This window comes from Mesitornis unicolor, unplaced genomic scaffold (assembly GCF_000695765.1).
Source record: "Mesitornis unicolor isolate BGI_N332 unplaced genomic scaffold, ASM69576v1 scaffold23504, whole genome shotgun sequence".
NCBI lineage: Eukaryota > Metazoa > Chordata > Aves > Mesitornithiformes > Mesitornithidae > Mesitornis > Mesitornis unicolor.
In genome coordinates this window covers 58,594-83,899 of record NW_010182402.1, presented here as the reverse complement: position 1 = coordinate 83,899, position 25,306 = coordinate 58,594, and the positions used below count along the sequence as shown (strand labels likewise).

Here is a 25,306-nt window from a genome sequence, read left to right as displayed (position 1 = left end):
GGTTGTGGTATGTAATGTATAAGTTCCTTCCCTGGCTCAGTTTTGCAGCCTCGGGCAGGGAAGGGCTCTGCTCTGAGCCATGTGCTGCTTTCCTTGTGTTCATTCTCCTTGTGAGCCTGAGGAGGAGAGGTCTCGCTTGGCCTTCCTTATAACAGTATTTCATACTCTGTTACTCTTCTTCTGTAACAAAGAAATCTTCTGGTTTTTGAAACCTTTTCTATTCCAGCACTGTATATATTAATGACTCTTGTTATTGTCAGAACTAGTTCCATTTTTGCTTTGTATTTTTTGTCTAAAATCGTTATACACATTAAAAGGGTATATAATACACACTATAGTAGATCCATAAATCGACCTAAGCAGTGACATAATCTTCTCTATACAAATATCTCTTCATTTTGGTTACAAACATCTTTTATGTCTTACCTTTTTGCTACTTTGTGCTTAAGTAGCTTTTGAGATATCAAAGGGTATAAAATATTGAGGTATATTTAGACTACTTAATCAGTTACCTTGGTGTTTGCTGAACCAGCTTTAGTGCTGGTAGATTTTCCGAGTGAGAGATGGGGAAGGAGTGCTGTGTACGTTAAGCAGGATTGCCAGACTGTTGCCAAACTGTAATAACCGTTTGGGGAACTCGGAGTTGAAGCTGCTGAATTAAATGCAATAATTTTTCATAACAGTTTAAAAAGCCTGCAGCCGTGCAAAAGTTGTAGCTGGATGTTTTAGGTAACACTCTGTAGCATGACCCTAAAGCCTCCTTTACATCTTGGCAATTAAATTATATACTACATTTTATATCTGTAGTACTTTACCTGTATTGCAGTGTAGAGCTTTAGCATTGAGGCTTTTTTATTCTAAAAAAGGTAAGTAACTGGTTGTTTTTTTCCTTTTCACTGCAGTGACTTTATTTCACGTTGCAATAGGTGATTAAGAGAAACTGCTGAAAGGCTGTCCTGAGGATTTTTAAATAGTGTAAAACTTCTGCCACTGCATCAGTCAATCTTTGTATCTGAGACTTCAGTCATCGAAGCTCCCATAGCAGCTTTGATGTTTGTGTGTGAATACGCCTCGTGCTTTGTTTTGGTGTATACACTTGGGATCTTGTCTCAATTTAAGGCTCAGGACAAGCCAAGGGAGCAGGATTTTCTCTCTGTTGTCCCCCACCCTCCCAGGAGAGGATTAAAAAAAAAGGGAATAGAGAAAATGATGCTTCACACAAGGTTGGAAGTTAAGACTATAACAAGTTTAGTGAAAAACAACAAGGGAAAGGAAAAGGGAATTAATAAGGGACAAAGGATATTTAACTATATACAAAACCCGATCCCAGTAGTCCTGAGTGGAAGTGTCCGAGCAGTGCCTCGTGGCCACTGTGACCACTGTGACTCGTCACCAGGGACCACAGTGGTGCCGGGAGCGGATGGTGGTGGATGTTGCCGAGCACGTGGAGGTAGCCCCAGCCGTCCGGAGATGTGACAGGAAGCAGCCCAGGAAACCAGGAAAAGCCTGGGAAAACCTCGGGCCTCCTCCGGAAAGGGGAGGGAACAGTACTGATCTCTGACCCCCCAGGGTCCTACAGACACCACCTGTCCTTTCCTCTCAGGCTGTTAACCCTTAACTACAGCACTTTGAGTAAAAGAAATAATTTTGATAACTTACTTGTTTTAATTATTGTTTGTGTGTACCTTATCTGACTTGGTAGTTAAATACTGTGCTAAATGTGCTAATGATGTCAGAGGTCTTCGAAGTAGCCTCGCACATCAGGGAGTGAGCTCTGTAGTCCCAGTGGCCTGGACATGTGCTAGAAATGCTTCTCTGATTCTCCTGCTTCCCTTCTAAATTAAGTTAAAATAAATATTTAAGTATTAGTTTAAAACCAGCATCTCCTCTTTACAGTTTTGTTTTGTAAATTTTGGAGTGACACTGGTGAAGTGCAGTCTGACTGAGGCTGCAGTCAGCGAAGCTGCGTGCACAAATGGGGTGGGCATGACTGTATGAGAGCTGACATGTCAGTCTGGTGGTTAGCATACACCCTCTCCTGTTTAACCCAGCCAGGAGCCTGGAACATTGGACAGATCACTGAAAAAAGGTCGTGGGAGATCTGATGCTCAGTGACACAGATGGGCATCCTCAGTTTTTATACTCAGAAAAGCATTAGACAGAAACTTGAAGTAGTGGCATGCACCAGTGAAATATTTTTTAATTTTTCTTCAGTATACACAGGCCATTTCACATTCAAATTGTAATACAGCAGGAAGCAGTATTTAGCATGGCTGTTTTGATGTCCTTTGGTGGGTGGGTGAGTTAGTAGTTCAATAGCTTTGTAAATATTGCTCTGTGAAAATTCTTTTATTTAATTGGAGTGAAGCTATTTGACGGACCAGAAATATTGACATATGGGCAAAAATTACTTGCAGATGAAGGCAAGTGTTTTTGTAACATGTCACAAAATAAGTTTAATTTTGTGATTTAAAATTTTAATTTGTCAAAAAAAATTGTTCATGTGTCAAATTAGTTGTTGTGTTCCCTTGAGTTTGTATTGTACTCATTACCAGTACCCTGTCTGAGCTGCTTCTAAGGCGTACTAAAAGGAAGCTACTCAGTGCATTCGGGTTAGCTCCCTCTGGGATGCAGCTTTAATGCTTTAGGAAGCAAAGGAGAAGAAAAACTGAAATATGTTCAAATTTGTGCAATGTTGGTTCATTTAAATCTGAATATTTGAGTGGGAAAAGTTGTTAATATTTTAACTACTGTGATCTTTAGAAGAAAGGAGCTGAGCAGACGCAGTGACTGATAGTTTGGGGGTTTTTTTCTTACAATGTTTTTCTCAATAATTGAAAATATTTCTCTAAAGCTGAAGGTAAGAGGTTGTTTTTTTTAAAAAAGGGGAAAGGAGAATTTATGATGGGACACATAAGTCCTGCACAGCCCTGAGACTGTAAAAGATCCCACAGCAGTGGTAAGACTTAGGGTTCAGGTCCTGTAAAGCCACCTGCAAGTCCTCCTTTGCTTGACTTGGCATTACTGGCTTGCCGCTTAAACATTAACATTGATACCTGGTCCTGTATTCTACAGATATATTTGTGTTCTCTATTTCTTTGGGTTCTGATCATGGTAGAGAACGTTTATTTGTAGACAGATCTTTAAGATAGCTTTTGTTCTGTCTCCTTTCAGATATGTGTATTAATTCACTGATGAAATAATTTCAAAAGCATGAGCCTGAGGTTAAGTGTTTCCTAAAACTTGCTGAGAGATAGTATTAATTTTTAAAGTTAAATGTTATTGAAGGTATACAGGTGTTCTGTACAGTGCCAGATTCAAAACCATCAGGTTCTTAAATCTTACAGGATTATTTTTTTTTCTTAAGTGGCAACAAAAAAATCCACTGGTCTTCATTATTTGGCAATGTAATCACTGTTATAGTGTCTCCATAATGCGGTGGTATTTTATTTTTTTTAACCTTTTCATTCTTTGCCTGGAGAGGCAATAGATAACCCAGAAAATGCCCTTTTGAAGTTTTATTGAATTTATTGACTTCTGTGGGAAGCAGATCAGTACTTCCTCATGCTACAACGTAGATTAAATCTTTGAGGATTTTAGCATGGTATAGTAACAAAGTATTGTGCAAAGTATTGTGGGGATTTTTTTTGCTATTTTTACATTATAAAGAAGCTTGGAAACGTGGAAAAAAAACAAAATTATTTCATCTTTGATGATGAATAGTGTGTGTCATTTTTCCCACGGCACAATTTAGAGACATTGGGAATTAGTGGCACTTCAAAGTCTTGAAACACTTAGATGAAAGGGGAAGTATGCTTTCACGTAAAGTCTTTACACTGCAAAATAATACCTATGTGTATCTGTTAATAATGATTTTTTTAAGATCACCATTCAGTTTCTATTAACAAAACACAAAGTTATGAAATGTCTAGAAAACTGTTTTTACATGGAAAGAACTTGCATTCATTAGTCAATCAAATATTTTAAAATCTGAGTGTTTCATATAAATGAACAAGATGTGCTACATGGGCATGCAGACATCTAAGTAAATTTAATAAATTATTCTGTTATAAAACTTTGTTTTTTTCTCATTATGTACAAATATTTCAGTTTCTTTTTAACCACTTAACAGTTGGAAAATATAATAAATATAGATGAGAGTTTGCTTAAATGGAAGGCCTTGTAGCATTGTCTTTTAGTCTAAATTGAGATTCACGCCGGTCAAGAAATGCAAGAGTTCAGAGAATTTCAAAAAATGATAAAAGACTGGCTGCCATTCACCAACTTGAATTATGTAGTAAATTAAATAGTCTCTAAAAATCTTTTCAGGAGTGACAACTAGTTAGTTTCTTTGATATTAAATGTGTAAAATTAAATAGGTGAAGAGCCCTAAAGCAACCTTGTTTTTGCTGAACAGAGTGCAAATGGAGTTGACTGTTGTTTTATGATGCGTGCTGTAAACTGTCATTTTATTTCTGTGTCACAGAGGACTTGACTCATACTACTTTGTAAAATTATCAGTTGTAGTATTTCAGTACTTTAATTGAGGAGAGCACCCAGGAGAAAGTTTTTCTTGAGACAAAGGACAGAACCCTAATATATAAAGTTTTAAACAAGAAATGTCAAGGCCTCAGTTAAAAGGTGCAATTGCAAATTATTAAAGTAATCGGAACTGTTCTTCATTTAGATGTTTTGTCAGCTGTTTAACGATACAAATTATATTATTTATTTTACTTTAGCACTTTTCTTGCAAAAGCAAAATTTCCAGACTATTTCCTACTTTGTCAGAAATTTAAATATTTCAGTTAAGTGTGCAAGACCCAAGAATTGAAAATGAGAAGCTTTGTTTTGAAAACTGAGTGGAATGAAACAGTAAAGAAAAATAAACTGTGATGGAAATAAGATTCTTACTGTAATAGTCCTTGAAAACTTGCAGAAAGGAAAAACTATTTCTGGCTGTCATTTACGAATCAAGCAGTAACTTGCTTTCTAGCACAAGTTATATAGAATATACTGTCTTGTAGAAGTGTTCCTGCATATCACCTATAATGTTTTTGTAGCTTGCTGTGAAAGGATGTGTATATGTTCTTGATGAGAACAATTTTCTTAGAATGGAAATGATAATAAAAAGTTGTAGAAGTCTGTATATAAAAAGCAGACACTAAAACTAGAAGTTTCTGACAAGCAGAAGGAAGGAAGTCAGACTGGCCATTAAAGCATGCATCCTCAGAAAAAGAGGAAACCACTTACAGGTAGACTTTAGGCAAGTAACACATTCTTAAACCTGAAAAGCTACCTTTTTTCCACCCAGTGCCCAGTCTGCTTTTGGTCTTCTAATCGGCTGTATAAAAATGAGAAGTAAAAAAAAAATGAATTTTTCTGCTAAGTTTTTTCAGTCAGGGTAGCTTGTGCATGAAGCTCTGGGGAGTTTGCAGGCATTCCAGAGGTGTCTCACCCATTGTTGATCAGATCTTTCTTTCTCTTCAGGTTAGGAAGCAATCACAGCAATTAGAGAACATTGTAACACAGCAGTGGTTGTCTTTCTAATTTTGTTATAGGTGAATGTAAGCTGAATGTAGAGAAGACTTCCAAATAAGCTGGACAGATGTTCACAGAGAAGGAATGAAGTATGGATGTGAAGGAACGTAGGCCTTATTGCTCCCTGACAAAGAGCAGACGGGACAAGGAACGGCGCTATACAAATTCTTCTGCAGAAAATGAGGAGTGCAGAGTGCCTACACAGAAGTCTTACAGCTCCAGTGAAACCTTGAAAGCTTTTGATCATGATTCCTCTAGGTTGCTGTATGGAAACCGGGTAAAAGACTTGGTCCACAGAGAAGCAGATGAGTATACCAGACAAGGTAGGCAAGATGTTTCAATTGAGAGTGTGTAATTCTTTAGTACCAAGTAACAAGCCGTTCATGCTGTGGGAAGAGTATGTTATCATACCAGTTTCTTCAGTTTTAGTAATACTATACACACATAATACACTTCACTTGTATCTCCCTGTGTTTTACAAAGATGGGAGAGCATTGTATGCTATCTTTGAAATAAATAATGTATGATGCACAGGAGAGTTAAGTAAACAGCTCATGTTGGACAATGGTTCAGTGAAAACATTGCAGGCTCAAATGTGAAGTATTCAGGCCTTACAGTTTAAAAACTAGACCCCCAGCATAAATTCAACTCATTAACAAATTGCTCAAAAGTTTTCCACTCCACTATATCTAAAATGCAAATAGGTTCAAAATCAAAATAAACAAATAAAACTGTTCGAAGAAGGCCAAGCACTATGAACAGGTTTGGGGAAACATAGTATATATGTACGAGCATATAAATAATACATTAGCTCAGTGCCTTTATATTTTACCTCGCAAAGGCTGTAACAGAGCATTGTACAGTGAATAAGGTGTTTTGTTTTTTTTTTACCAGATATCTATGATATCTAACCAGATGCTAACAGGTTGCTAGAGCTCACTCTTGAGTCCTGAACTGGAGAGACATGAGAGATCTGAATATCCACAGAGATGCTCAAAACCTGACTGGATATGGTCCTGGGCAACCTGCTGCAGCTGACCATACTTGAGCAGAGGGTTTGCACTAGATGACCTCAAGAGGTCCCTTTGGACCTCAGTGACTCTAGGAGGTTGCACTTGGCTGCAGTTAGGGTTAAGCATTTACGCATCACTTTTGGATTCAAAACTGTAGTCACTGGTTTGGCATTTCTACATTTCCACAACTAAAATAATTAATGTAAGGAGGGAAAAAAAAAATCTACAGAATCTGTGGAGTACTGCAGCCCAGCTATCTAAAAGGATAAAGCCTAGTCCAAGGTCTATATGAACCTAAGCCTCAGTCTTCTGTATAAAGCTATTTTGTCTTTTATGGCAAAACAAGAATAGACCTAGGGTACTTCCTTGTGAGGAAGTCCTTAGTTTTAATTTTAGAAATGTTTAAAAATATTTTCCCCATTGGTGGTTTTTCTTTGTTCCAAGTAGAATAACTTTACATTAGAATTAGAGCTGGGCAGATGGTGTTGACTTTTTTTGCCTACATGTTTGTAAGGGAAATAAAAATATTTTTCTTTAGGCTCATGTAACTGAGGCTTGCTGCTACTGTAGTCTGTCTGCTTTCTGCTGTGTATTTTTGGTTTCTGTGATGTGTTTAAAACTTCAGGTCATAGCTGCTTTCTAGTTTATAAGTCATTAGTCACCTTGGTCTCATTACTTTAATGAGGCAAAATCAAGAGGAAATTTTCTAAGACCTGTACTGTAGACAGTTTCTTAGTACTAGTGACAAAATTATATCAAAGTAGTACCATTTATTTAATGAATTCTTAAACTATTGCCTGAATAGAGTATTATTCTTTTTAAATGGCAATAATGAAATGGAAGTTACGTAGTCTGACATGTTACATACAATGGTGCACTGGGGCTTGGGGGTTTCTTCACTCTTCATTTTCTTCAGAAAAGCACATAATATTTAGGTAATGCTTACTGCCCAATATGCAATAAATTATGTGTCTATAGGCCTAAATGGCTCTCTGGGATGTGTAGTGTCGTCTTCACCTTTCAGTAGTCTCAGCACTGTCATCTGTGCCCGTTTGATTTTCGTCATTGTCCTTTCAATTCTTTTTGTAAGGCTTATTTGCTTCCTCTAATGTGTGCTGGTTTAGCACCTTCGGGGACTACCCGCAGGTTTGATAGGGTCAGGTTATAAAGGACTTGTTTTGCAGTCTTAGATAGTGTGTTCCTTTGATTCATCTTTGACTGACAGAATTTACTGCTTCTGGCATTGTAAGCATTTTGTGGAAAAGGTGTTCAAGGTCATTCCAAGGGTTTTTAAATAATATATAAAACACATTTCTCTGTATTTATTTTTTCCCCTCTGTCTAAAATAGAGTGCAGATACGTGGCTTTGGACAGTCAAATTACATTCTGGCCTGCTAATTGAGCAAGAAATAAATCTTTAAGCAAAAAAGGGCAAGTTTTAATAAATGTATTTAATTGGAAATTAATTTTTAAGATTAATCATGACCTGTGTTTCCTTTTTTTTTTTTTAATCAAGACTGTGTAAAATAAATTTGTGTAAATCAAATTTCCAATGTCTACTGGAAAGCTACTGGAGTAGTTACATGAGTTTCTTGAGTCTCTCAAATGTGGCATAATTTTAAAATGTTAGTGTGTTTCTTATAGCTGGTACTTTGAGGTAAAGCCCTTCAGAGCTTTCTTTTTAATGGGTCAGAACTTTCGCACCTCTTCTTCCTGAGTTGTCTCAGTACACATCTTTGTGCTTCTTGCTTACCAAAATCCCATGATAGGGATTCAGAAAGGGATGCTGCCATGGGAGATAGGTGTGCCCTGTTCAGTGATAGCTTTACCTCAGGACATCTTTACTTGTGGAGAGGAAGTTCTCCAATTGTCAGTTTCAGTCTCAGAATCTTTCTCCTTTGTCTGTTGAAATTCTGTTGCTTGAGATTAATTGCGTAAGAGCTTAAAAATGCGTATGTTTGTCATGGTAATTCTAAAACCAGTATTTAAAATGTATAGTAAAATATTTCAACATGAAATTATTTTATAACTGGGATTATTTTGTTAATTTTGAAACCCAGATGATAAGACTGGAAGAGCGGGTGGGCTTGTGTAGGAAACCGTAACTTCTTCTAGACAGCACACTTTCAGTTAACACTGAGAGAGAAGAGCCTCTGCCATCTCCTTCCCTTCTTCTCAAGCCCCTTCACCTGTTCCAAAACTGGTTTTGTTTAAACTCTTTAGATGAGTATTATTTAGCCTACTATTTTTAGAACTTCTAATTTAGTTATTTCTTTTCACTTTGTTGTTAAACCCTACATGAGATTCAAAAAATTTGGTAAGCCAGTGAATAAGTAATCTCAGCACCTAGCCATGTAAATAAAGACCATGAACTTTTTTTTCTTTAAAAGTATTTTAAAGCTAGACACTCAATTTTATATTGCATAGTTGAGAAGACCCATAATCTCATCCTTGACAATGGATGAAGCCACATGAAAGACTATTTACTTTTCAAGGTGTGATGATATGATTGTTTGCTGTTTATATGTTAGGGAAGAAGAAGCCACTTATTTTCTTCTGCTTCAAAGTATCTGACTATAACAAGCAGCCTGATTTAAACGTACAATTTCTCTAAGTGAATTCAGCAACCTAAATGCTTGTATTTGGAATATGCCCAAGTATCTTGCTGAATTCAGGATTAAAGCTGACTGTATAAAGTTGAATTGCTCTGTTTTACAGAGAGAAATTCCTGTGTTTACAAAATTAAACTGCTATGTGAAGTGATTATAATGTATGTAATGTACTGCTATGCAAAAATATCTGAAAGTGTGGCATGACTATGGAGTGGGAGGGAAGAATTATAGAAATATAAACAGTAAGTAGTATTTTTTAAATTGCATTTGGAAAAAATAATTGGAAGTTATACTATAACAAGAAGAAAATAGTTTCAAGGAGACAGTTAATCAAACCTGGAATCACAAGAACTTAAAATCTTTATATAAAGGTGCATTAAATTAAAAAAAATACAGGTTTGCAAAAACTGTATTTTACTTATGATCAGATACAAAATAAAGGGAAGAGAGGAATATGCAATGCTTCTTAAGGAGTCATTGTTCCATTTCAGAGAATTTTTTTGTTGCAGCTATCAAGATGTATCACATCAGTGAGTTTTTGCACAGGACTGGGAGGCTGACCCACAAGCACGGGTAGAAGGATGCACTGCAGATTTAAGCTTGTTTGTAATTTCATACAAAATAATCACAGCAGTGTTTGCAAACTGTGTGAAATGAAAAACTGAACAGCAGGACATCTTTTGCTAGTAGAAGACCTGATGAGGTACAGCAGGTTTTGTTAAACTTACTTTTTGAAAGCTTGAGTCAACTATAGTTTAGCCTGCAGGTAAAGTTATTTGGTCTTTCTGGCTGGCAGTGAGAACAACTTCAGTATTTTTCAATCAGAACAATTCATTGTCAGCCAAACCTCAACATCCATTTGTTTTCATGGTACCCCTTTTAATTTTGCAGGAGAAAGTACTTGTATGCATGATTTTGTACCTTTACTCTTCTGGAATACTTTAAATGCCCTAACTCCTTGAAGCTGCAAAATGAGGGCTGAAGTTACCAAACAAGCAAACAAATAGAATTTCTTTCCATCACAGTATGCTGGATCACTGATACAAGGCTGCTGAAAAGCAAAGCCTGCAGACATATTGTAGCCATCGTTCAGCTGACAGTGTTGTGACGCTTAGATTTAGGTGCTAGAAAAATCTCACCATTCAGTTTCAGGGACATGAAACAGTGATATAAATGCTTTGACAATTTTATTTTATTATTTAATATATTAAACACTGTCAGGGATACATTTTTAAGACTTCAGAAACCTGAGACATTAATTGCAACCTGTATCCTAGTGTAATATGACTCCAAAGTCTATTGCTTGTAAGTACTAGCTGCTCAAAATGACAGCAAAATGATTAATGTTTTCAGTCACCATAAATGTCAACTGTAGGATTAAAGGATTTAAATGGTCATGTTTTTAGACCTAAAGCTCAAGTTCTCTAAACTGACCTGTCTGAAGCAATGGAAGGACAGGTGGATAAAAACTGTGTTTGACCTTCCGTTCGCTGTGCCTTATTGATGAGCTGATTTTTGACTATTGAGTAGGCAAGTGACTCAATAGAACTGAATCAGCCTGTTTTGCAGAGTATTTACAAGAAGGTATGAAATGATGTAGCATGGACTTTGTGGTCTCCCAGTGAGCAAATTAATCAGCAGTCATTGGCACTGCAAGCACTGTCTCTCAAATTAGAATTAGTTATTAGATTTATTATTTTATGTTCCTGACAGCAGTGCAAGATGTGTCCTGATTGTCACTGTGACAGATACTTCTTTGTTATGCTAAAACATGACCACCTGCAGCATCGGCCTGATTTGAGTGGGTAACTCTTGCAAACAGCATACAGTGCCAGTATGTTCTGGATAATTTTGTGGCCTTGAGCTAAGCACTTAAACTTTCTGCTTGAGGAGGTTTTTTTTGTTGTTTTGGTTTGGGGTTTTTTTTTTCCCCTCTGTAATACAAGAATAACACTTACCCACCTCACAGGCATGTTGGGAAGATTAATTAGTTTATGTTTGCAAAATGCTTTGAAGTTGAAAAGCACTGTAAGTGTTAAGTAATAATATCATCTTTCATTGCTATACTAGTTACTTCTTTAAGCAACAATAGATGTTAATTGGTTTTCAGGTTCCAGGTGATAAGGATCTGTTGACTTGCAAAGTTATTCTATTAGCTACAGAGTGGTACTAAGAGAAACATCTCACTTTTATTCGATTAGGAATATATTTAGCTCACGCTCAGTGATATGCACACTTGCTTTAAGGTATTCATCTAGTTGAAATTGGCCCCTTGTGGGTCATGGTCTTTAGATGAACGACAGACCTGGAGACAAAGGGCAATTGTGATTCTCCGGGGAGAAATCACCCTTGGTTATTGGCAGTAGACTGCTTGATCAGGCATTTCTACATAGCTTTGGTCTTCAAAACTAGTCCTGTTGCAAAATAAGAGAATTAAGTTCTTGATCATAATAATTAAGAATTTATAAGCTGAGCAAGGGGCCTTCACAAGGACTTTGAGCCTCATCAAAAGGAAGATACTGTGGAGGGTCTGTAATTGCTCTTATATCTTTCCATAGCTCATATACTGAGATGTATGTGCTGCTCCTGTTCATAATAAAAGCTAAACTGAGGACTGGGGAAATAAATGGATCACATCCATGGCTATGAAAGATGACTTCAGCATGTTAACGTCTATGGAGAAAATAAAGCTAGAAAAGTGTGTGGTTAGAGATGGGGTGAGGGGAGGAAGGAAAGTGTCTGAAGAGTCCCGTCTGTCCCATCCATTGATTTAGCGCTGGGAGTCAGGGCTGTAGGCCAAGCTATGAGTGATTGCTTATTCCATCACTGGCAAATAAATGTGGAAAGCGAAGCCGAGATGTAAAATAGGAATAATTTCTCAGAAAGTTTCTTGATACTTTCTGAAATTAGAAATATCGCAACTTACTGGCTTGAGTGCCAGTACTCAGCATTACTGAACTTGTTAAAGACGAAAGACGGAATGGCAGAGCCATGGGAACAGATTTGCCTCAAGTTTTGTGTTTCTACTTTTTTGCTTTGCAGTGCCATAAATGTGTCTGAGTCATAAATCCTCTCTTGTATTCAGCATAATGGATATTTTGCTAGAAAATCTAAGTTAAGACAATGCTGTGCTACAGTTATTATGAGGGTTTACAGAAGGGAAACACTTTTGTGAAGGTGTGACAGAAGTGAGATTAGAAGCTTTTAAGAGGTTTTCATTTTTGCCAAAATCCTTGGAGCTGTATTCTCTGAAGTTTTTTGCACTTACCTACAGCAATGGTCTGAGCCCCTCACTCTGTCCGTGCATTGCAGAGCTGATTCCCATGCACGTGGGATACGTGTTTATGAAACCCTACAGATAGAAATGTGTGGGGCTACTCTGAAGTGTTGGGTTTTTTCTTTATACAAGTTCAGAGCTTGTTGAGCTAATGAAGTTTTCTACCATGCTGTGAGACATACCCCTCTGTGGGTCCATCAACTCACTTGTTGTAGCAGACATGCCTTGCCCTCAGGGAAAGGCAGAAGTAATGGTAGAGTTACCTCTCCTCCACATCCGGAGGAGCAGCAGTGAGCCTGAGCCCTATTTTGTGTGCTTCTCTTCATGCTGCCCCCATTCCCTGTTTCAAGCCGTGTGTCATGTCATTAGCATCATCCTGACCTTAATGTGGCAGTTCATACCTGTCAAATCCATGGTTGTAGGCTCTCTGCAGACTGGATATCCATCATCTCTGTTGCCTACCCTTGGGTCGTATTTTCTTAACTTCTATCAAATTTAGGCTTCATTTGTATTTTTTAATAAATGGATGCTGAGATGTTGATTACTTGGGCCCAGAATCTAAAGATTAAGATAGACGCCTAAAATGTCTATACTGTCATTCTGGTCATGATCAAGACTTTGTGTTCCTTGCTACTCATGGAGTTGTATTTCTTTTTTTAATCCTCAAAATCTTTTCTTTTTTTTTTCCCCTTGTAGCCCATGATCTGGACATCTGTGTTAGTTTCTTATAATTTAGTTTCTGTATTATGTAATCGTAGTCATAAAACCAGATTTTTATATCAAATTCCCAAATTTGGAACCATAATGTTTAAATTGTTATTTCATTTACTGGAATATGATTGCTGATGTTGTAGCTTGAAGCTTTGAATTGTGCAATTGTGAAATTATCTTCAGCTGACTTTAATCTTACTCTGTGGAAACTTCAGAAGGACTTGATGAACAGTCCTTTATCCTTATACAGGATTAAGAAGTGCTTCTTATGTTCTGGTCTGTGGATTAGTACTGAAGATCCCCTGCCACCCTCAAGCCTAACAGGGAATAAAATTATGAGTCTCCCACACTGCATAGAAGAGTCTGCATGTTTGAGCCGTAAATTGGAAAACCAGTGGCAGGAAGATACTGTGTTTCATTCGCATTGATTCTGCTCTATTTCTTAAAATAAAAACTTGCCCAGGCTAGCATTTCAGTCAATGTCTGCTTGTGATTCGCTAGTTTAATGTTAGTAAAATAGATGGCTGGTTTAAATAAGAGGTTTGAAATACTTTATTTGCCACAAAACAGTAAGTGTGTGTGTGGATTTTTCTGTAGAATTGACAGAATTGACAGGGTTTTGAGTCTTACATAAAGTTCTTTTACCAAGAGTGGCACAGTAATTGCAGCTTGGGAAACTCAGTATCTGGCACTAACTCCTTCAGAAGTCACTGAAACCAAGGCTTAGCTTCCCCTGTGCCTTTGAAAGCCCACAAGGAATGAGTGAACTGTGTGGTTAATGTTTGCTTAGAATAACAAGCACTTGCAAATTATGTGCACAGTTGCTAAGATTTAATAGAATTTAATGCTGTTTGTTATTATGTAGTTTACTGGATACATTGGAGAAGCAACTGTCTTTCATATGAATCCTAGAGCTCCACTCTAAATCAGATAATGACAAGAAAAGGAGGTTAAGTTGGAGAACAGAATGGAGCAGAAAGGTCAAGAAAGAGAGATTAAGAGGTGACAAGAAAGAAGGTTGTGATGAGTGAAGAGAAAAACATAGGAATTAAAAACAGGAGGAAAATGTGATACAGTGGATTAGGATGGTTTAAATTTCACAGATAATTTTCACAAAAACAAGAGAAAAGCAGGCTGAAGTAATAACAAAATACTATGCCAAATCAGAAAGAAAAAATGTTAGCATAGACAAAGCTCATTACTTGTCAGTCCTCACTGCAATTTCTTGCTTCCTGACGAACAGAACTCTGCAAGTACAGCTTTGAAAACTCCTGTTTAGTAATGTATTGTGAAGTTTGTGTGACAGAATGGATGGTGTCACATCTGTTACTCATTATCTCTTTTGTATAATTGTATTCTACCCACCTAACATTCTGACTTCTAGAGACAGCATTTGTACACTTCTTATCAGAGTTTTGTAGAGCGTGCAAGGCCTCTGTTTTGCTGTTTTCTTTTTAAAAATCTTTGTCTTTTCATTTCCAGCAAATTTGTTACTCTACTGAATCCAATTCTATGTCCTTCCTCTCAAGATCTTTCCTTGCAAAGGACCACCTTTCTAAGTGTGCTGTAATGTATTTGCCCCAGTAAACAGGGGAAAAAAAATCTTTACAAAGAAGTTACGCATTTTTTCTTTAAGAAACCAGCTAGAATTGACACTCGAAAGCAGATGATGTTCAAGATCCCTTAGGATTGCATTGAATTCTTAGTAAACCAGTCCATCTCTGCTTTGATCATATGGGAGGATCACAGCTACCCCATGTTCTCAGTGGTCCTGTAGTGACTAACCTAGTGCCCTGAGAACAAAAAGGACAGTTCTGCTGCCTACTGTATATACAAAGAAGCTCCTTTTTCCATCTTGGACTCTGTTTTTCAGAAATTAGAAAAGTGAACAGGCCAGCCAGTTTGCAGTTACCAGAGCTTTTCCTTAGTTGTTATGTATGAGTTAGGAAGGCAAGGTCCTGTTGTATCAGGTCAGTAGTGTGGAGCTCTTGGTTGTACAGAAATGGGGAAGCATCTTGAAGATGTGGTGCAGCTATGTGCAGGCTTCTGCTCTGCAGAAAGTGTTCTGGAGGTATTGAGAACCAGCTCTGGGTATGGGGCTTTGAACAGGCAAAACACACCCACTGCATATTGTCTAAACATGGGTACCATGGGAAATACGTACTTTTCCCATATCAAAATATCAGTAAACAGCGTGGCCCTTGCAGTAACACTTTGACATTAGTGCTGCTTATACAATAAGCTTATATGATAAGCACTGTATGATGAGGACATGTTTGTAAGCAGACAGAAAATCAAAAGCCTGAGAGAAATATTTTTCCTCATTTGCTTTCTAAATAAATGAGACTTTTTTAATTAAAAAAAGATATTATTAAGTAGGGAATCAAGGAAATGTAAGGGGGAAGATTGGTTCTCATACGTACCATGATGATAGTTTCGCATCTGTAGAGCTTTAGTTTCACAATTTTTCTAAGTATTTTTGTCATGTTTTATCACAGGGTGATTACAGGGAAAATGCGCTTCATTTTTTGAATGGTACAGAGGTGTTATAGGTAGACAGAAGGCAAGATACAAAGCAAGAGTAGATTAGAAAGGGGACTGACATGTAATGAAGTGTACAGAGACAACAGACATGGCATGCAGCTTCATCAGACATATAAGCAAGAGCTAAACTAAACAGAATTTTGAGTACAGACTTGGATGAGGTTGGGACTTCTGCCTTTTTGGAACTATGTCTATCATGTTATGACAAGATAAGTCAGCAAAGGCACTCAAACTATAGTTCCTCTGGTGTAAAAGGTAGGGATGTGGGTGTCTTTTTATGCTAACTAGGAAGATGCTTTGGAGGCTTTTCAGATGGTTTTATTTTCCTTTCCCTCTTTTCCAAAATAGTCTGTTGTTGCTAAAACCTGACTTGTCGGCTTATCAGTGGTTAATGAATTACTAAGGATAGTGCTGATGTCTGGATATGCTGACAAATTCTCTCTTGGATATTTGTTGTTCATTCCTTCTGTTTGTTTATTTCCCTTTTTAATGGTTTTTAAGAGAATATCTGTGTTTACATTTAGTATAGATCCAACTTAGAGCAGGGACTGACAACTGAAGAACCATAGAGCCTTTTATTTTGTTTAGTAGTCTCCTTTAAAAACCCGTTTCCACAGATAACATTTCTAACTCGAAGTTTAAGTTGTTATGGATGTCTTTGAAGAAATTTCCCAGTTTAGGCCAGGTGCAAATGTGGGACAAGTGCAGCAGGTTTCCATTTAATTTCAGCTGTTAACTTCTGGCTTTCTAAATTAATACATAATTTCTGCATACATCAGTGTATATATAGTATTTCATTAAACTTAAAAAAAAAAACCAACTAAAAAATTACATTTCTAGGCAATGTAACCTGTGTGATTCTAGCAAAGAAATATACATACACTCTTTAAAAAAGATATATATTAACATATATATTAAAATTGTCACTGTACTTTTTTGTATGTAGTTAATGTAGTTAAGGAAGTACACCAATGATACATGGATCATTGCTTATAAAGAAAGTGTTTGCAACATACCAGGTAGATGGGTATGGTTACTGTTGGCAAGTACTCTCTTTTTAACAGCGATTGCTGCACAAGCTCCTAAAAGTTATTTTGTGATTACTACATTAATTTTGTACTTGTCTGCACAAAAGGAGAGTGTCAGCATTCCTTATACTACCCATAAATTGCTATTCCTAGACAAGAGAAATGCAATATCTAATGGCAGAGTGGTTGTAAACAGCATTATTGTTGGTTTTTAAAGTGTAGGTTCATGATACATCATCCCAAATAGTCCAAAACTCCCAAAGGTGTTTCCAGAATAAGTCTCCTTGAAATGTAGTGTCTAATATTTTTCTGTTTTACAGTCCATACTTTTTTAAAGGGAAGCTAAAAAACCCACAAAACATAATGCATATCTACATTTACTTCTCAGGAATTAGTTCATTACAATTGCCAATTTGTTTTTAAGTCTTCATGAACTGTTGAAGCACTTAGTGTCAGTTGGAGAAATTGCAAGTGTGTGTATAGTGTAAGAAACCAATGATTAAATCCCTCACACTGAAGTCATTCTGGAAAAGTTAATTAGAAACTCTAAGAATACAGGGAGAATATTCTCTCTTCATATATTTTTTTTCCTACTGAGCTTCTACAACGTCCTTTTCAATTTTTATTTGTATTTCATAGTATTGTATATTATCAGGTAAAAGACCCCAAGTATTCTGCTACCCCCTAGGTCTGTATCCCAGCTGTGTTCAGCTTCCCCTGGACCCTGGAAGACCTCTGTTTTCCTTGTTCAGGAATCTAAAGATTGTGTAAAATTTTTGTATCACGTATGTATGATTTCCTTTGGGATATAAATTCCTACACAAATACATATTTTTCCATGTTATCTTTTTGGTTTGGGTTTTGCATTGGTTCTTTTTTTTCCTCATTTGTGTAGGCAACTTACATAGAGTACAATCCTCTTAATAAAGCTCTTAGGAAAGCTTTAATTCAGTAGATTATTTAGTCTGATGTTTCCAAAGCTGTTGCAATATTTCTGTGGTACACTGTAAAACTTCTCAGTGTAGTGAAAAGCTCCAATATACTGAATGTGATGAGAGCGCAATATACAACAAACCTGCTCCTTTTTTCTGTTTTGGCCTTGTGCTATGCCATTTTGGTTTTTTTAACATTCGTAAGAGGGGAAAAAAAGATTAAAATATTTTACATGGAGGTAGGCTGTTGTAAACTTAAAGTAAAAAAATAAAATCCATTAGTAGTTGGTAGGTGGTGCCTGAGACAGAGTCTCCTAGAAACCAATCATGGAGAATCATTGTTAAGTAATTTCTCAAGTGGTTTCTCTTAAAATAATAATTTGCTTAAGAGTAAACCAGTATTTCCCATCACTGGAAAAATAAAAAAATATTAAAAAAAAAAAAAAAAAAAAAAAAGGGGGGGGGGGGGATAGTCTCTTCAAATTGTTGTGTCTGGGCCGGTGTCTCCCTGAGTGATTGAGTGCAAAGAGGTCCTTTTTGCAGTGGGAGGGGCACGGGGCAGTGTGGTGCAGGCTGGCCGGGGAGGTGCAGGTTATGATGCTCGCCTGCTGCAGCTGCTTTAATGGTGGCTCAAGAAGCAGCATCTGAGTCTGTCTGCATCCTTCCTTGTCTCCACATCTCAGGACTGCGAGGTTACGGAGGCCACAGGCATAACACCTTGTAGCATTGAAGGCAATGGCAGTTTTGTTACTGAATCAAGTAACCTTCTCTCGGTCAAAAATAACTCCTTTTCATTTTGCTTCCCAAAACCCTGTTCTTAGAACTAATAAGATGCTGTATGTGCAACTGTGTACACGCTTTAGCTGCTTCGTGTGTGTGTAAATACACCTGTATACACACACACGTGCACATGGGCTTCTCCTATATTTGGTTCTGACTTTCGACAACTGTTTGAAAGTATAGATTCATGTAATAATGTACCAAACACATAAAATCAGTGTTCTAGACTTAGCATATACTTACCAAAATGCAAAACAATAAGCATTGTAGGCACTTTACTCCTTTCAGCTCTGACTCTATGACCGCTGGGCGGTTTGTTTGGCCTGTTTGCTTCTCTGATTAGTTGCAATTCTCACAAAAGCTGAAAACTCACATGGCATGACAGCTTAAAGAAATTACAAGATACTATCAGTGTGCATGGTAATCCCCTGTTCCTTTTACTCTTCTCACTGTTCAGTCATAGATAGGCTTACTCCTTTTATATTTGCCCCCCAGCTGTATTTTCATTCAAATACTTATTTAGAGCTTCGTAACAATACAGTTTGATTTGTACCTATTTGTAGTAACTGTTTTTCATTATTTATGAAAGTCATTGTCAGAATTCATTTATGGTTCTGACTGCAAAGAAACTTATAGTGACAACTTCATATGACCACAGCAATAAGATAATTAACTGTCTCACTTAAATCAACTCAATGGCCAGGGCATTAACACTTAATATTTCAGGAATTATTTACACTTCTGTATTCACACTTATGCAATTCTATTACTTTCTGATTGATATGATTCTGTTCTTGTATTATAAGCTTTAATTACCTTACTAACGTATTTTTATGCTAAATGACTAATTTTGGAGAAATTAGGAGGATGACTGTCAAATTAAAAAATTGAATGTGTGTTCTAATTTGTTCCCAGAGCTATGAAATAACTGTGGGCTAGGGTGGAAAAGCATTATGGGTATAGACATGCAAATAAGCTTACCTAGAGTCTATATATCATAAAAAGTCTTAAATCTACAGACATAAAAGTAGGATGAAGACACTGCCATTAAAAAGGCAGTCATTTCTGAGTGTCGCATAATTTAGATACTTTAAATTATTGAAGTGTCACGAGTTTATTGCATCTAATTTATTAATACAATCATTTGGGATTCACTTATGTCTCTTGCTCTGCCCCAAAACAGAGGCTAAAAGTCTGTTTAAAATGCACAGACCCTGCTGCAGCAGTAAAAGCCTAAAATTATTCTCAAAGTACAGAGGCATAAAAAATAACAACTTTACTGTAGTCCTTGTAGGTAACAAATGGCCTTGTTCCTCTTTGTTTATATTTGTGTATTAAAGTAGGGCAGAGAGATCCAATAAAGACCAAGTCAGTTTGTTTCCTATTTAGTTTTTCCATTGCCACATAAAGTGACATCTGTATAGAGAAATAGCCTGTTGCTTTGGCCTCAAACTAGAATGAAAATAAATAATCCTGACAAATACCTTGTTACTGCTTTTGCACTTTGAAAAATTTAAAAAAAAAAGTTTGTCATTTATTCTTAATCCTTTCGTGTGCTAAATTGACTTTTCTTAGTTTGCAGATTCTGTTATGTCTTTCTCCTACCCAGAAACACTTTTAACGTGCTTAAGCAGTTGACAAAACAGTGCTGAGGTGTAGTATGAATGAAAAGGGGCACTGCAGAGAGCTGGAGACAAAAGAATCCACTTGATTGTAATACATGCAGAGTTTTGACAAAACACCTTGTGTGATACCTGAGACAATTATAAACATAAATAATTTTTACTTTTAGGTTCTTTAAAAAAAATAATCTCACCTTTTGTTATCTTTTTTTCCCCTAATCAGGACAGAATTTTACCCTAAGGCAGTTAGGAGTTTGTGAACCAGCAACTCGTCGAGGACTGGCGTTTTGTGCGGAAATGGGGCTCCCCCACAGAGGTTACTCTATCAGTGCAGGGTCAGATGCTGATACTGAAAATGAAGGAGTGATGTCTCCAGAGCATGCCGTGAGACTTTGGGGCAGGGGGGTCAAATCAGGGCGCAGTTCCTGTCTGTCAAGCCGTTCCAACTCAGCCCTCACTCTGACTGATACCGAACATGAAAACAAGTCCGACAGTGAAAATGGTAAGTGCTTACGCATATGCCCATTTATAAGTCAACATTTTGTTTGCTGTGTTGGTTGACGCTAATTTTAAATCATTAAAGGAGTGGCCTTGAATTATTCACCTATTTATTTTTTTCTCCTCCTCCCAGAAAAGTCATTATTCAGTATCAGTCCTGACTAATGTAAACTTTGGGTGTGATGTTTTAGCTGCAATTTTGAAAGAGTTTAATCACAAGAAAGATTAGCTGGGTTTTATTTTGGGCCATGTCACCTGTTACTCTTTTGGGAACAGCTAAGTACGTAGTGATAAAGTTGATCCCCAAGGCCAGCTTGTAATCAAAGGTTTCATTGTAAACTCTTCATCAAGACATCTTGGAGAAGCTGCAGAATCTTGAGAGAATGAATGCAAAGAGTAGCTTATTAACAGGGCTCAAGCGATTGGAAAACAGACTTGGTTGTGCTTTAAACTTCCTAGTTGATGAGAGCAATTGGAATTCTGGTGAAAAGGGACATATGTGGCCTTTGATGTGCCTGGCGGTCTGGATTACTGTGCAATTAAAATCTGCAAAAAATTCTAAACAGCAGCTTTGTAGGATGTGGGATATGACCATTGTGTATTAAGGCTTAGTGCTTAAATGAAAAGAGGTTAATACGATTGATTCATTTTTAAAGCTTTTCAAAATTTTTTACCAACACTTGAGGTTATGAAAAAAACCTAATGTGGTTTTCAATGCTAAATGCACAAATTTAAGGAAACGTCTTATCTTTAACTTCTTTTTTATTTGCAGAAGATTTTCTGCTTTACTAGAATTAAAATGATTGTTCTATTAACGTCATGACTTTATGACAAATTCAAGAGGAATAAAGAAAATTTAGTAAAAATTAAAATTAGTGATGGCTATTGCCTGCATGTTTACACGTCATTTTATTAATTTATTAAACCTGTCTGCTCAGCTGCACAAAAGTCAGAGTAATTTTGTTTCTGTCCTCTGGCAATGGCTGTAACCCATTGTTGGAAACAACAATGTAGATGTGTATGTATAGTAGTCCTTTGAAAAAAAAAATGCAGTTTTATTTTAAACTACAAGCAATAATGTTTAATCCTACCTATTTATTATTTCAACTTCAGTTTGAGAAGACAAAACCAAAACTACATTTTGGTATTATTCCTACTCATTACCCTTCCTCTTGTGACTGGTTCTAGCTGAAAATGGCTGTGCAAGACGTCTGTCTCAGATGGGATCCTCCTTTCTGTGTTGAACTTAATGCTGCATAGCACCTGAAGAAACAACTCTTGGTGTTTTCTGGTATCTTGTCTCACACTTGGAAAACTTGTTTCAAGTCAGAGGCAAGTTTTGAAAGAGGGGCACAGGGGTACCTGCCTACCTCCTTTTGGCAGTGGAGTTTCTATGGGATGACTCTTTTATGTTTCAGCTGCAAAGCAATCGGGAATGAATTGTTGAGCAGTCCAGTGATTTTTCCTTTTGAAATGTCTATACTGAAATGGGTTCTCTTGAGTCTTTTGTAACCCTGGGGTAATGATCTTTAAAATACATATGTATATATACAAGCATGCACACACGCAATTTCCTTAGAGGATCATAGCTTTATCAAAGAGGTGACTGCTTCAGAAGTACAATAGGTTTGGTATACTTTTCTATAAACTTTGTATTTGTAATTCCTGAAAAAGAAAAATGCCTGATTACAATATGCCAAAACTTCCACTATGAGCTTAAAGTTAGAATTTCATTTTACTATTTCATGTGTGAGAAGACTCTGAATATGTTAGAAAAGACATTATACTACACTGGTTAAAATTATGCAAGGAACATCTGATGTTTGATACAACTTCAAAGAAGAGTTTAGTCACTAAAAGGGATTACAGTTGATCTATTTATTGATAGGGAGGCCAGCGGTCCAACTTAAGAAGTTGCTAGGACTGCTGTGAGGCTAATGAAATTTTGACGGCTTGAGAGTCCCCTAGGGTTATGAAACATACATAACTTGGACCATGTCATGGGTCGTCATCTCAGTGGAGATGTTAGAGAAGTGGTGAAAAGCTTAATCTTTAGTATTTTTCTGTGAATTTTTGTTTCCACTGAACATGAAAGATTTGGCTGAGAAATTATTTTATACGTGTAGTTGGAACTCAGTGTGTTAAATGCTCACAGTAGAATAGAAAATATAATTTAAAGCCAGGGAAGCCATATCGTTCTGGCAGGCAGAGGTGCTCTAATCAAAGGACCAAACTGCAGGTGTGAGTTTTGTTAATTTATGGCCTGAAGTTAATACCTGTGCCAGTACACTGTTTAAAATTTGACAAATCTGTTCAGGCTTTGAAACCGAAGTTAGAGTTATGATGAGTCCTCTGTGCTGCATTCCTCCTTTGCTGTGTGTGAAAACTTCCTGACTGAATTTTGATGGAACTGTTCTACAGTTAAATGCATTTCTTTGCGGCATATTTACCTCTAAGTATGATAAGGAGCAACAGGTTATGACGAGCAAAATCCAACATCGGATTGTACTTCCCTCACCTAAAGGCCTTAGTTCTTGAGCAATCCCCACTGTACAAATATTCACTGTTTAAATAGCCCATTACCATAAGCAGACCTTCTTGGCATTAATGGGACTATTCAGTGATGAGAGCTGTGACTTGTCCTACAGGTTTATGAATTCAGGATTAATAACTTGTTGAATGTATCTGGGGGTTTATTTCTCAGCAGTTAGGCAAGAAGAGAAGCTTGGTGTCAAAACACGATTTCCTTTCCTTCATTTTAACTGCTGTGTTGTATTTGCTCTTCTGAAATAGTTGTGGATTGCGTATCCCTCAGGCAGGCAAAGCTCAAGGTTCTGTTGCATAATTACAATGAGTAAGTGGAAATAGTTTGTCGAAGACGCCAACTTTTATTTGTCGAGATCTGAATGTTAAGTCTCTAAGATCCTACAAAAGCAACCTAAACTTGTGAATAATACTGACAGGATTAGAAGTTTCTTTAAACAAATAACATTGCACATGATTAGAATAATAGAAACATTGGACATGATTAAGTTGCAAAATTTTAAATATGCTAGTAACATACCATTAATATAAGTAGTTTTTGTTTGGGGTGGGTGGTTGTTTTTTGGTTTTTTTTGTTGTTGTTTTTTGTGTTTGTTTTTTTTACAGACCACCAGAACTGTTCATCAAACAGAGTTTATAGATATATTCTCACATCATAGTTTTGGGTTACTGCTCAGTAAATCTTTCTAAAGAGAAATCTTCCTTTGAGCTCATTTGAGTTCCACAGATGACTCTTGGCATCTTATTCTGAGATCTGTCATGTCAGCCCCTCTGAAGGAGGACCTGCATCTGCTAATTTGGGCAACCTACCAGTGTCACGTACAGTATGATGTGTCAGCTGGAGCACACTGAGCACGCATGTGCTTCTTCAGGCTTTCTTCTCCGTTCCCATTGCAAGTTATTTTGTAGATGCTACGTGAAGAAATTTTTGTTAGCAATTGTTCCAGGAGCTATGGATGTGAAATACAAGCAGCTCATCTTTTACATGCTTGCTGGTAACTTTGTTGTTAAGCTGTTCTAAGATTACTAAAGCTTGTCTTTTAAACTTGACAAATAATCTAGCAAAGTATGAGCCAGAAGCTATAGTTAGACTTCAAATAGTCCTTTTGCTTAAAGGGTCAATATGTTTTTAAAGTATCTTAGAATCCACTTATTTATTTAAATTATTTTTAAATCCATTAAACTGCAATCCCTGACTTAATGAAACACAAAAAAACTAGTAAGTAAAACATGAAAGTTAATTGAGCAACTTATTTCTGAAGTCCAGCTACCTATGGAGTGAGTTATTTATTGTGAAGTTACATAACCACTTCCGTATGCACTTTTTGTGGCAACCTGAAACTCAGGCTGCAGCAATGATTGTGGCTCGAGTCACTCATTTAAGACTTAAGCAAGTCCATGTCACCTTCTGTCCCTTTGGAAGCAGTATCGGCAGTGCTTCTGAAAGAGTTGGACACTCCAGATAGATGTGTGCCATATAGTTGACTCTGACCACAGCTACAAAGACTAGCTGGGCATGCAGAAAATAGTTCTGATGGTACTAGACTGTGGGTTTTCATTATTTAGTGAAAGTTTTGCACTGATGAGGGTTTGTTAGAAGACCAGAAGAGGTCAGGATGTAGCAAAAGAAAAAGAATAAAGGCAGAGAGGAGTTTGAGATCATGGCCTTAGGCAGTCATACTGAATCGGTTAGATAAATGATTTGAAACTTGGACCCATTTTTCACAGATACAGAAAAGTAGATATTGCTGGTAGAATGTTGATTGTTGAGGGTTTCTGTCAGAAGAAAATATCAGTTTATCAGCGGTGTGGGCACCTGCTTGCTTCCTCTCCAACTTCAGTCAGTTTCTGAAGACAGCAGTCTTGTGAACCTAATATTCTCTTGTCCTTCCAGAATGGTGAATTTACTGGCATTCAGATCTCTGAAAACCAAGAAATACATTAGTAAGATACTTGTCAAGACATTTCAAACCTCTGTTCTCTCTAACCCAGTACACCTATAACATATCATTCAGGAAGTAGTTTTACACGTTTTCATCTGTTTAACATCCTTCTTTATGCTAAGGCAAAACTTGCCTTAGATGAACGCTACTGAATAGGAGGTGCTTGGTACCTTCCTGCCAAGTGCTGAGCCTACTGATCAGAACCAGCCACATAACTGATAAATTAATATTCATCTTACTGCCATACCACCATTTACAGTCTCC

The 25,306-nt window shown here is 37.0% G+C and overlaps 1 protein-coding gene across 1 annotated transcript in view; it reads left to right on the top strand.

The window, feature by feature from the left end:
- Nucleotides 1-5,629: 5,629 nt before the first annotated feature.
- LOC104540062 (teneurin-3-like) overlaps nt 5,630-25,306 on the top strand; it is a 73,265-nt gene continuing 53,588 nt past the window's right edge. Inside the window, exons 1-2 of the mRNA XM_010183768.1 lie at nt 5,630-5,861; nt 20,281-20,559. Coding sequence (XP_010182070.1) covers nt 5,630-5,861; nt 20,281-20,559 — 511 coding nt within the window. The remainder of the gene's footprint in view (nt 5,862-20,280; nt 20,560-25,306) is intronic.